The sequence below is a fragment of the Hemitrygon akajei genome, chromosome 8 (assembly GCF_048418815.1).
Source record: "Hemitrygon akajei chromosome 8, sHemAka1.3, whole genome shotgun sequence".
Classification (NCBI taxonomy): domain Eukaryota; kingdom Metazoa; phylum Chordata; class Chondrichthyes; order Myliobatiformes; family Dasyatidae; genus Hemitrygon; species Hemitrygon akajei.
This window is the reverse complement of record NC_133131.1, coordinates 180,401,134-180,413,505: the sequence shown is the minus strand read 5'-3', so window position 1 is coordinate 180,413,505 and position 12,372 is coordinate 180,401,134. Positions and strand designations below refer to the sequence as shown.

Here is a 12,372-nt window from a genome sequence, read left to right as displayed (position 1 = left end):
AGGACCCAGGGAAGTTCGTCCACCCAGTTAGGTCCTCTCAGGCGGGCCATGAGAGCTGACTTCAAGTGACGATGGAAGTGTTCCACTAGTCTGTTCGACTGTGGGTGGGAGGCAGTTGTGTGGTGTAGCTGTGTTCCCAACAGGCTGGCCACAGCTGACCACAGGCTGGAGGTAAACTGGGCACCTCTGTCAGAGGTAATGTGGGCCAGTACCCCGAAGCGTGTACTCAGGTTGCAATCAGTGCTCGGGCGCAGGAATCGGCAGATGTGTCAGTGAGCGGGACCGCCTCTGGCCACCTCGTGAACTGGTCTACCATAGTTAGGAGGTACCGTGCTCCTCGGGACACTGGTAGGGGGCCCACAATATCCATATGAATGTGGTCGAACCTCCGGTGGGTGGGTTCGAACTGCTGCGGTGGGGCTTTAGTGTGCCACTGCACCTTGGCTGTTTGGCACTGCGTGCACATTCTGGCCCATTCACTGACCTGCTTGCGAAGTCCGTGCCACATGAACTTGCTGGAGACCAGCCGGACAGTTGTCCTGATAGATGGGTGTGCCAAACTGTGTATGGAGTCGAAAACTCGCCACCTCCAGGCTGCCGGGACGATGGGGCGAGGTTGGCCGGTAGCCACATCGCACAGGAGGGTCCTCTCACCTGGGCCTACGAGAAAGTCTTGCAGTTGCAAACCCGAGACTGCGGTCCTGTAGCTGGGCATCTCGTTGTCTGCCTGCTGCGCCTCTGCCAGTGCTGCATAGTCCAGCCCCAGGGACAGGGCCTGGACAGCTGGTCTGGAGATGCGTCCGCCACGACGTTGCCCTTTCCCGAGACATGCTGGATGTCCATTGTGTACTTGAAGATGTAGGACAGATGTCGCTGCTGGCGAGCCGACCAGGGATCGGACACCTTCGTGAATGCGAAGGTCAACGGTTTGTGGTCCGTGAACGCGGTGAACGGCCTGCCTTCTAAGAAGTACCTGAAATGCTGGATTGCCAGATACAGTACCAACAGTTCCCGGTTGAAAGCACTGTACTTGAGTTCGCGTGGTCTTAGGTGCCTGCTGAAGAACGCCAGGGGTTGCCAGCGCCCCTCGATGAGTTGCTCCAGCACCCCACCGACTGCTGTGTCGGATGTGTCCACTGTGAGGGCGGTCGGAATGTCCGTTCTGGGTGCACCAGCATCGCGGCATCTGCCAAGGCTTCCTTGGCTTTAACGAAAGCGACCGCGGCCTCCTCATCCCAAGTAATGTCCTTGCCTTTACCCGACATCAGGGTGTACAAAGGGCACATGATACGGGCTGCTGAGGGGAGGAAACGGTGGTAGAAGTTCACCATACCAACGAACTCCTGTAGGCCTTTGTCCGTGTTGGGCCGGGCAAAGTAGCGGATCGTGTCTACCTTGGCGGGCAGGGGTGTTGCCCCATCTTTAGTAATCCTGTGGCCCAGGAAGTCGATGGTATCAAGATTGAACTGGCATTTGCCCGGGTTGATCGTGAGGCCGAGATCACTCAGGCGGGAGTAGAGCTGGAGGAGGTGGGACAGATGATCCTGATGACTACTGCTGGCTATAAGGATGTCATCCAAATAGATGAACGCAAAGTCCAGGTCATGTCCCACCACAACCATTAGCCGCTGGAAAGTCTGTGCGGCATTCTTCAGGCCGAACAGCATTCGGAGGAACTTGAACAGGCCGAACGAGGTGATGAGTGCTGTTTTGGGGATGTCTTCAGGGTGCACCGGGATTTGATGGTATCCCCGGACAAGGTCTACTTTGGAAAAGATTCTTGCCCCGTGCAGGTTTGCTACAAAGTCCTGTATGTGCGGCACGGGGTAGCGGTCTGGAGTTGTAGCCTCATTCAGTCTGCGGTAGTCGTCGCATGCCCCGGCTGCTTTGGGTACCATGTACAGGGGGGAAGCCCATGGGCTGTCGGACCTCCGTATGATCCCCAATTCCTCCATTCTCTTGAACTCCTCCTTCGCCAGGCGGAGCTTTTCCGGGGGGAGCCTTCGTGCGCGGGCGTGGAGGGGTGGTCCCTGGGTCGGGATGTGGTGCTGTACCCCGTGTCTGGGCATGGCTGTCATGAACTGCGGTGCCAGAATCGATGGAAAGTCCGCCAGGATTCTGGTGAATTCGTTGTCCGACAGCGTGACGGAGTCCAGGTGTGGGGCCGGCAACTTGGCTTCACCCAGGGAGAACGTCTGGAAAGTCTCGGCATGTACCAGTCTTTTCCCTTGCATGTCGACCAGCAGGCTGTGAGCTCGCAAGAAGTCCGCCCCCAGGAGTGGTTGGACCACCGCAGCCAGTGTGAAGTCCCACCTGAACCGGCTGGCACCCAACTGCAGCTGCACTGTGTGGGTGCCATAGGTCTGTATCATGCTGCCGTTTGCGGCCCTCAGGGTGGGTCCTGGCTTCCTGTTGCGGGTGTTGTACCCCGTCGGGGGCAAGACGCTGATTTCTGCTCCGGTGTTGACCAAGAAGCGGCGTCCCGACTGATTGACCCAGACGTACAAGAGGCTGTCCTGGTGGCCAGCCGCCATAGTCATTAGCGGCAGCTGGCCCTTGCAGGGCGGGCGACAACGGCGGGCTTCTGTGCCCCGCCACTGGTGGTAGAAACACCACTGTTCACTGTCCTCCTCACTCCTGCCTCTGTGTTATGTGCGCCCCCCTGCCGGGCCCGGTCTGGTCTGCTGTTGGGCGTGTGGCCTGGTAATCTGACCAACGGACGCCACACTCTCCCTCTTGGCTTTCCACAGCACGTCTGCCTGGGCTGCCACCTTCTGGGGGTCGCTGAAATCTGCGTCGGCCAGCAGCAGATGTATGTCCTCGGGCAGTTGCTGTAGGAACGCTTGCTCGAACATGAGGCAGGGCTTGTGTCCGTCAGCCAGGGCCAGCATCTCGTTCATCAATGCTGACGGCAGCCTGTCTCCCAAACCGTCCAGGTGAAGCAGGCGGGCACCCCGCTCACGCCGTGAGAAGCCAAAGGTCCCAATGAGCAGCGCTTTGAATGCTTCATATTTGCCTTCTTCCGGGGGCGACTGTATGAAATCCGCAATCTGGGCGGCCGTCTCCTGGTCAAGGGCGCTCACCATGTGATAGTAACGCGTGGAATCAGAAGATATCTGCTGAATCTGGAACTGGGCTTCTGCTTGGATAAACCACACGTGGGGTTGCAGCGTCCAGAAAGTAGGCAGTTTTAGCGAAACTGCGTGAACAGATGAAGAGTCGGTCATCTTTGGTCCAAATCCCGTTTGGACCGTCGGGGTCACCAGTGTAGCGACGTACTACATACAGAGCTAGAGACAACGACACACAGTCGGTAAGTCATTTCGAGACTAGTTTAATCAAACTTCGCAGCGCTGGCATTTAATCCCTAGCGCCCGCCCTCTCTGGGTGGAAATGACGTCAGAGGTGCATTACCAAAGTCTCTCCCCGCGCGCTGGCTATTTGTGAGCTGGTTCGCCTGCGCAGAAAGTGGGTCGCCACATTGTCCCATATAACCAGGTTCAACATTCCTTCATTTGTATTAAATTCAAAAAATATAGAAGTTTGCTCCTTAATAAAATTAACAAAAGCTGGATCCTGTAACAATACAGGGTTCAATCTCCACTGTGAGATTTTCAAAAATCTATCCGAAAGCTTAAAGGTTAACTTTAAAGGCGCATGATCTGAAAGCGCAATGATGTCATACACACATTCAACAACGGAGTTTAACAGACGTGTATCTAAAAAAAAGTAATCAATTCAAGAATATTTATGATGGACGTGTGAGAAAAAAGAGAAATCTTTATCATTGGGGTGTTTATATCTCCAAATAGCGACAAGGCCATATTCTAATAAAAAAGAGTTAATACAAGCTGCCACTTTATTTAGAAGTGACGGACTGGTTGATGACCTGTCAATCGCCGGATTTAAACAACAATTAAAGTCACCACCCATGATCAGCTGATATTCATTGAGATACGGTAACTCTGAAAAAAGTTTCTTTAAAAATCAGAATTATCTACATTAGGTGTGTATACACACACTAGAGCTACCTTTTGCTCGCATAATAAACCAGTAACAATTAAATATCTTCCAGTCGAATCAATAGTAGTATTGAGGTGTACAAAAGGGATTTTGGATTTTGGACTAAGAAATATAGGAACGCCTCTTGTTTTACTATCCGACAGTGAGTGAAATAAAGGTCCTTTCCAAAAGCGGAAAGACCTGTCCTCATCCTGTTTTTGTATATGATTTTCTTACGCAAAAATAATATCAACGTTGTGTTTTTAATTTCTTAAAAATCTTTTTACGCTTAATGGGAGTAATTGACACCGTTCCAATTCCAAGATATTATTTTGATTTTATTAACATCCATGTTTAAAATTGAGTTTAATATTATATAAAAGAAATGTTACACAAGTACAGATTAAACCAAAAGGCGCGGGTACAACCAGAAGGAGTGACGCGTTTACGAAAGAGAAATCCGTTAAAAGAACTGCCCAATCAAGAAAAGAACCTACTCTAATAGACCCCTCCCCCTCCCCCCACCCAATAGATAGAAATGAAGGAACCGATAGGCTGGTCCCATGCTAACTAATAATCTTTGACCCTGTTCTCCATCTTGCAGCTCCGTATAATTAAAAAAAACAAAACTCCCACGAAAATAGCCATAATAAAAGGCACAAACAGAATTCAACTACTATAATGTTATGTCTAACATTAATAAAAACATAATCAACAATAGCCATCTTAGAATCAGCTAAAGTAGCTTAAACGTATATTCAAAAGAAGGAATAAATCCGGGCAAATAATGTTACAAACGATATTCTTTCTCTCGAAAAAGAAAAGTAAATGAGTATATATATAAAACAGACCTAAAACGTTAAGTATTGAAGCAAATAAAAGAAATAAAAAGATTAATACACAACAGGTCCTACACGGACCACTAAAGTACAATACTATAAAGATTCCCTACAAGACAGTTATATATGTGCTAATTATTAAAAAGATTTTAAAAAATTAAATCGACCACGTCCCATACCAGAGAATGAAAAGGTATAACATGTACTTAACTCAAAAGCTCCATAAACAACTCATACAGCAGATACTTCAAAATTGCCTATTGAGTAATCCGAGTAACTTTAATATTTTATTCAGTAGGCTTAACTTTAAGATTTTTAATATACTCCCATCCTTCCTGAGAAGAATAGATTCTCAATGATTGAGATTTTTCAGGAAAAATTATCAGCTTTGCTGGAAAGTGAAGGGAGGGATTTAAATCTAATTTATACATTTCACTCATAACTTCTCGATATTTCTTCCTTTCGGCAAAGATCTCAGGTGGATAATCATCAACTATACGAATTTGTGTTGAATTGAAGAATAATTTCCGTTTCTTTCTGGCTTCTCGAATAATAACTTCTTTAGTCGTATAATAATGCAAAGAAAGTACAACTGCTCAAGGACGTAATTCGGCTGAATGCCGAGAAAATGGAATTCTGTGAGCTCTGTCAATTAAGGGGCTAGTTTCGAGGGTCTCATTGAAAAGTGAGTACAGCATGTCTGAAAAGAATTTTAACAGATCACCAGCTTCAGTATTTTCAGGCAGTCCCAGAATACGCAGATTCTTCCGACGCCCTCTACTAACTAAATCAACCATTCTTTTCTTCGTTTTAGATAGTTCCGAGGTAATTTCATTGATTTTCTTTTCCATTGAAGATATCTTCATCCCTTGATCTTTAATAGTTTGCTTGAATAGATCATGCTCACTCTCGATTCGGGTTGTAGTCTGCTGAAGTGTTTGAAGCTGAGAGTCCAAGTTTTTCAGAGAGTCTTGAATCGTAGAAATAGCTTTTTTGAGCTTCCCACTTAAACCGGCCAGCTTATCAATTTTAATATTAAGCGATCCGAATTCTGACTTCATGTCTTGTATTGAAGAAAATATTCCCGCTAGTGTAACAGGTTCCTCCGTTTTCTTGGTTTGTTCCGTTTGCCCCATTTCAGGGAAAGTCCTGCCACTTCTCAGTTCAATACCAGAACGACTTTCTTCGGCCATTGTAATTAAGTCGTAAATCCTTCTGTAGAAGTAGTAAATCATCAAAACTAAAAGGGATCTGTTGGTGGGATATAAAATATATTAAAAGAGAGAGAGCCGCTAGGAATGCAACCTACTCCATGTGCTACAAGGTGGAGAATCTGCTGCTGCCCTTACTGATGACAGGCTGATGTGTCCTACTTCACTGCTGTGAGTGTGTAGATGTTTTGACACCCAGACCACTTTGTGTATTCATACAGGTTTCACAACCCATCCAAGGAGCCCAGGCTGGATTACGATATTGTCCTGCCCGTAGACGATGACACACAGTTGTCCGTGGCTGAGTATCGCAACAAGTTGTACCAGGTAGAAAATCAGGATGTGAGCAGTGGGACATCTGTGGGTGTTACAGTGGATGTTGGGCCACTAGGCAGAGGGTCTAAACTGTCGATGTGACATGAGAGTTGGTGGAGCAGTGGGTGGTCTGTGATGTGATGAGGTTGTGGGTATGTGAAATTGAGCAGTTGTACAGTGCGTGAGTGGTGCATGGGTGTTACATAGTGGCTGAGTGGTTGTTTGGTGTTGAACATTGGGTGGGTAGTCCTTGGGTATTGAACATTAGGTGAGTGGTCCGTGTGTGTTAGACCATAAGACATAGGAGCCAAATTAAGCCATTCAGCTGCCAACGAGTCCGCTCTGCCATTACATCATGGCTGATCCCGGATGCCTCTCAACCCCATAAACCTGCCTTCTCGCCATATCCATTGATGCCCTGACCAATCAGGAAACAATCAACTTCTGCCTTAAATATGCACACAGACTTGGACTCCACCGCAGTCTGTGGCAGAGCATTCCACAAATTCACTACTCTCTGCTTAAAAAAATTCCTTCTTACCTCTGTTCTAAAGGGTCGCCCCCCCCAATTTTGAGACTGTGCTCTCTAGTGATGGATACCTCAAACATAGGAAACATCCTCTCCACATCCACCCTATCTAGTCCTTTCAACATTCAGTAGGTTTCAATGAGCATCAGCACCGGACTCTGGAGCGAAGGCTTCCGAGTTCAAATTCAAGTTGGGCAACCCCTCAGTGAGCTTTCTATCCATGCTGGGTTGAGCATCAAGCTAGCCACTCGGCCTCGTAAAAAAAGAAGGGTCGAGTCAGGAATGGTCATATCGTGACCCGGTTAATCCAAAAGGAGACCAATCCTGATACCACGTGCCAGATAAGAATGGCTGACTGCCTGGTGCGACACGCTTAAAAAAAATGAGATCCCCACGCATTCTTCTAAATTTCAGTGAGGACAGGCTCAAAGCTGCCAAATGCCCTTCATGCGTTAAGGGGTCCATGTCCATAGGACACTCAAAAGCTGCTGCGCAGGTTGACAGTACTGTTAAGAAGGCATATGGCCTTCATCAATCATGGGATTGAGTTCAAGAGGTGTAAGGCAATGTTAAAGCTATGTAAGACCTTAGTTAGACACCTCTTGGAATACTGTGCTCAGTTCTGGTCAGCTTGCAACAGGAAGGATGTGGATAATATAGAGAGAGTGCAGAGGAAATTTACATGGATGTTGCCTGGATTGGAGAGCATCCCTTATGAGAACATAGAACATAGAAAAACACAGAAAAACTACAGTACAATACAGGCCCTTTGGCCCATGAAGCTGTGCCGAATATGGACTGCCTAGGCTTACCCATAACCCTCTATTTTTCTAAGCTCTATGTACCTATCCAGGAGGCTCTTAAAAGAACCTATCGCTTCTGCCTCCACTGCCGCCACCGGCAGCCCATTCCACGCATTCGCCACTCTCTGCGTAAAAAAAAATTACCCCTGACATCTCTTCTGTACCTACTCCTAAGCACCTTAAATGTGTGCCCTCTTGTGGCAGCTATTTCATCCCTGGGGAAAAAGCCTCTGATTATCCACACGATCAATGCTTCTCATCATCTTGTACACCTCTATAAGGTCACCTCTCATCCTCCTTTGCTCCGAGGAGAAAAGGCTGAGTTCACGCAACCTATTCTCATGAGGCATGCTCCCCAATCCAGGCACCATCCTTGTAAATCTTCCCTGCACCCTTTCTATGGTTTCCAAGTCCTTCCTGTAGTGAGGCGACCAGAATTGAGCACAGTACTCCAAGTGGGGCCTGATCAGGGTCCTGTATAGTTACAATATTACCTCTCAGCTCTTAAACTCAATCTCACAGTTGATGAAGGCCAATACACCATATGCCTTCTTAACCACAGAGTCAACCTGCATAGCAGCTTTGAGTGTCCTATGGACTCAGACCCCAAGATCTCTCTGATCCTCCACACTACCAAGAGCCTTACCTTTAACACTATATTCTGCCATCATATTTGACCTACCAAAATGAACCACCTCACACTTAGCTGGGTTGAACTCCATCTGCCACTTCTCAGCCCAGTTTTGCATCCTATTGATGTCCTGCTGTAACCGCTGACAGCCCTCCACACTATCCACAACACCCCCAACCTTTGTGTCATCAGCAAACTTACTAACCCATCCCTCCACTTCCTCATCTAGGTCATTTATAAAAATCACAAAGAGTAGATCCCTGAGCCACACCACTGGTCACCGACCTCCAAACTGAATATGACCCATCTACAACCACTCTTTGCCTTCTGTGGGCTAGCCAGTTCTGGATCCACAAAGCAATGTCCCCTTGGATCCCATGCCTTCTTACTTTCTCAATCAGCCTTGTATGGGGTACCCTATCAAATTCCTTGCTGAAATCCTTATATACTACATCTACGGCTCTACATTCATCAATATGTTTAGTCACACCCTCAAAAAATTAAATCAGGCTTGTAAGGCACAACCTACCTTTGACAAAGCCATGCTGACTATTCCTAATCATATTATGCCTTTTCCAAATGTTCATAAATCCTGCCTGTCAGGATCTTTTCCATCAACTTACCAAGCACTGTAGTAAGACTCACTGGTCTATAATTTCCTGGGCTATCCCTACTCCCTTTTTTGAATAAGGGAACAACATCGGCAACACTCCAGTCCTCCGGAACCTCTCCTGTCCGCAGTGATGATGTGAAAATCATCGCCAGAGGCTCAGCAATCTCCTCCATCATTCCCACAGTAGCCTGGGGTACATCCTGTCCGGTCCCAGTGACTTATCCAACTTGATGCTTTCCAAAAGCTCCAGCACATCCTCTTCCTTAATATCTATGTGCTCAAGCTTTTTAGTCCGCTGCAAGTCATCTTTACAATCACCAAGATCCTTTTCCTTAGTGAAGCAAAGTATTCATTAAGTTCCTCCACTATCTCATCCAGTTCCATACATACTTTTCCACTGTCACACTTGATTTGTCATATTCTTTCATGTCTTATCCTCTTGCTCTTCACATACTTGTAGAATGCCTTGGGGTTTTCCTTAATCCTGTCTGCCAAGGCCTTCTCATGGCCCCTTCTGGCTCTCCTAATTTCATTCTTAAGCTCTTTCCTGCTAGCCTTATCGTCTTCTAGATTTCTATCATTGTCTAGTTTTATAAACCTTTTGTAAGCTCTTCTTTACTTCTTGACTAGACTTACAATAGCCTTTGTATACTATGGTTCCTGTACCCTACCATCCTTTCCGTCTCATTGGAACGTACCTATGCAGAACCCCACGCAACTATCCCCTGAACATTTGCCACATTTCTTCTGTACGTTTCCCTGAGAACATCTGTTTTCAATTTATGCTTCCGAGTTCCTGCCTGATAGCCTCATGTTTCCCCTTACTCCAATTAAACGTTTCCCTAACTTGTCTGCTCCTATCCCTCTCCAATGCTATGGTAAAGGAAATAGAATTGTGATCAATATCTCCAAAATGTTCTCCCACAGAGATATCTGACACCTGACCAGGTTCATTTCCCAATACCAGATCAAGTACAGCCTCTCCTCTTGTAGGCTTATCTACAGATTGTGTAAAGAAACCTTCCTGAACACACCTAACAAACTCCACCCCATCTAAACCTCTCACTCTTGGGAGATGCCAATGAATATTTGGGAAATTAAAATTTCCCACCACAACAACCCTGTTGTTATTATTCCTTTGCAGAATCTGTCTCCCTATCTGCTCCTCAATGTTTCTGTTAGTATTGGGTGGTCTATAAAAAAAAAACACCCAGTAGAGTTATTGACCCCTTCCTGTTCCTAACTTCCACCCACAGCGATTCCGTAGACATCCCCTCCATGACTTTTTCATGACTTTTTCCTTTTCTGCAGCCATGACACTATCCCTGATCAACAGTGCATCGCCTCCACCTCTCCTGCCTCCCTCCCTATCCTTTCTGAAACATCTAAAGCCTGGAATAGTTTGAGTAAACTTGGCTTTTTCTCCTTGGAGCTACGGAGGATGAGAGGTGACCTGATATAGGTGTATAAGATGATGAGGGGTATTCATCGTGTGGCTAGCCATATGGTTTTTCCCAGGGCTGCAATGGTTAACACAAGGGAACGTAGTTTTAATGCGCTTGAAAGTAGGTACAAGGGGGATATCAGAGGTAAGTTTTTCACACAGAGTGATGTGTGGAATGCACTGCCAGCAATGGTGCTAGAGGCAGATACAACAGAGTCTTAAGAGACCCTTAGATAGGTACATAGGGCTTAAAAAATTAGAGGGCTATGTGGAAATTCTAGGCAGTTTCTAGAGTGAGTTATATGGTCAGCACAGCATTATGGGCTGATGGGCCTGTAATGTGCTATAGATTTCTACCTAACCCCTTCATTCCTGGAATCATCCTTGTGAACCTCCTCTGGACTATCCCCAATGACAACACATTCTTTCTGAGATAATGGGCCCACAACTGTTAAAAATATTCCAAGTACAGTCTGACTAGTGTCTTATAAAGGCCTAGCATTATTTCCTTGCTTTTATATTCTATTCCACTTGAAATTACTGACACATTGCATTTCCCTTTACCACAGAGTCAACTTGTAAATTAACCTTCTGGGAGTCTTACACGAGGCCTCTTAAGTCCCTCTGTACCTCTGATGTTTGAACCTTCTCCCCATTCAGATAATAGACTGTACTATTGTTCCTTTTACCAAAATGCATAACCATACATTTCCCAACACTATTTCATTTGTCACTATGCCCAATTTGCCCAAGTCCTGCTGCAATCGCATTGCTTTCTCAGCATTCAGCACCTCCACCTATCTTCATACCATCTGCAAACTTTGCCATAAAGCCATCGATTCCATTATCCAAATCATTGATAAACAATGTGAAAAGTAGCAGTCCCAATGCTGATCCCCAAGGAACACCACTCGTCACTGGCAGCTAACCAGAGAAGACCCTTTTATTCCCAGATAACGCCACCTGTCTGTCAACCACTCCTCTATCCAAGCCAGTATCTTTCCTGTATCAGCATTGGATTTTATCTGGTTTTATTAGCCTCATGTGTGGCACCTTATCAAACGCCTTCTGAAAATTCAAGTAAATGGCATCCACTGCCTCTCCTTCGTCCACCCTGCATGCTACTTCCTCAGAGAACTCCAACAGTTTTATCAGGCAAGATTTTCCTTGACAGAAACCATGCTGACTTGGACTTATTTTATCATTAGTCTCCAAGTACCCTGAAACTTCATCCTGAATAATAGACTCCAGCCCTTTTCCAACCACTGAAGTTAGGCTAACTGGTCTATAATATGCTTTCTTTTGCTTTCCTCCCTTCTTAAAGAGTGAAGGGACATTTGCAATCTTCCAGTCCTCCAGAACAATGTCAGAATCAAGTGATTCTTGAAAGATCATGACCAATGTATCCATTATCTCTTCAGCAATGTCTCTCAGGACTTTGAGAGGTGGTCCAGCTGACTTATCCACTTGCCTAGCACTTTTTCCTTTGTAATAGAAATGGCACTCACTCCTGCTCCCTGACATTCACGGACCACTACCCATAATGTCATACCGGCCAATCTCTAATTGCGCCACGAGTTCGTCAAGCTTATTCCAAATGCTATGTACATTTAAGTTGAATTGAATTGTCTTTATTTCTTACATCCTTCACATACATGAGGAGTAATAATCTTTTATGTTACGTCCCCTTCTGAATGTGCGAAGTGCAAATTATAGTAATCTGTAATAGGTAGTATGTACAGCTTAGAACTACAGTTGTGTCATCGTAAATTAATCAGTCTGATGGCCTGGTGGAAGAAGCTGTCCCGGAGCCAGTTGGTCCTGGCTTTAATGCTGCAGTACCGTTTCCCGGATAGTAACAACTGGAACAGTTTGTGGTTGGGGTGACTCAGGTCCTCAATGATCCTTCAGGCCCTTTTTACACACCTATCTTTGTAAATATCCTGAATAGTGGGAAGTTTACATTCACAGATGGACTGGGCCGT

The 12,372-nt window shown here is 46.1% G+C and overlaps 1 protein-coding gene across 3 annotated transcripts in view; it reads left to right on the top strand.

Moving 5' to 3' along the window:
• Positions 1-12,372, top strand: part of mapk15 (mitogen-activated protein kinase 15) — a 182,629-nt gene that overhangs the window by 124,064 nt on the left and 46,193 nt on the right. For all 3 annotated transcript variants that reach the window (XM_073055254.1, XM_073055253.1, XM_073055255.1), the window contains exon 10: positions 6,274-6,379. In XM_073055254.1, coding sequence (XP_072911355.1) covers positions 6,274-6,379 — 106 coding nt within the window. The remainder of the gene's footprint in view (positions 1-6,273; positions 6,380-12,372) is intronic.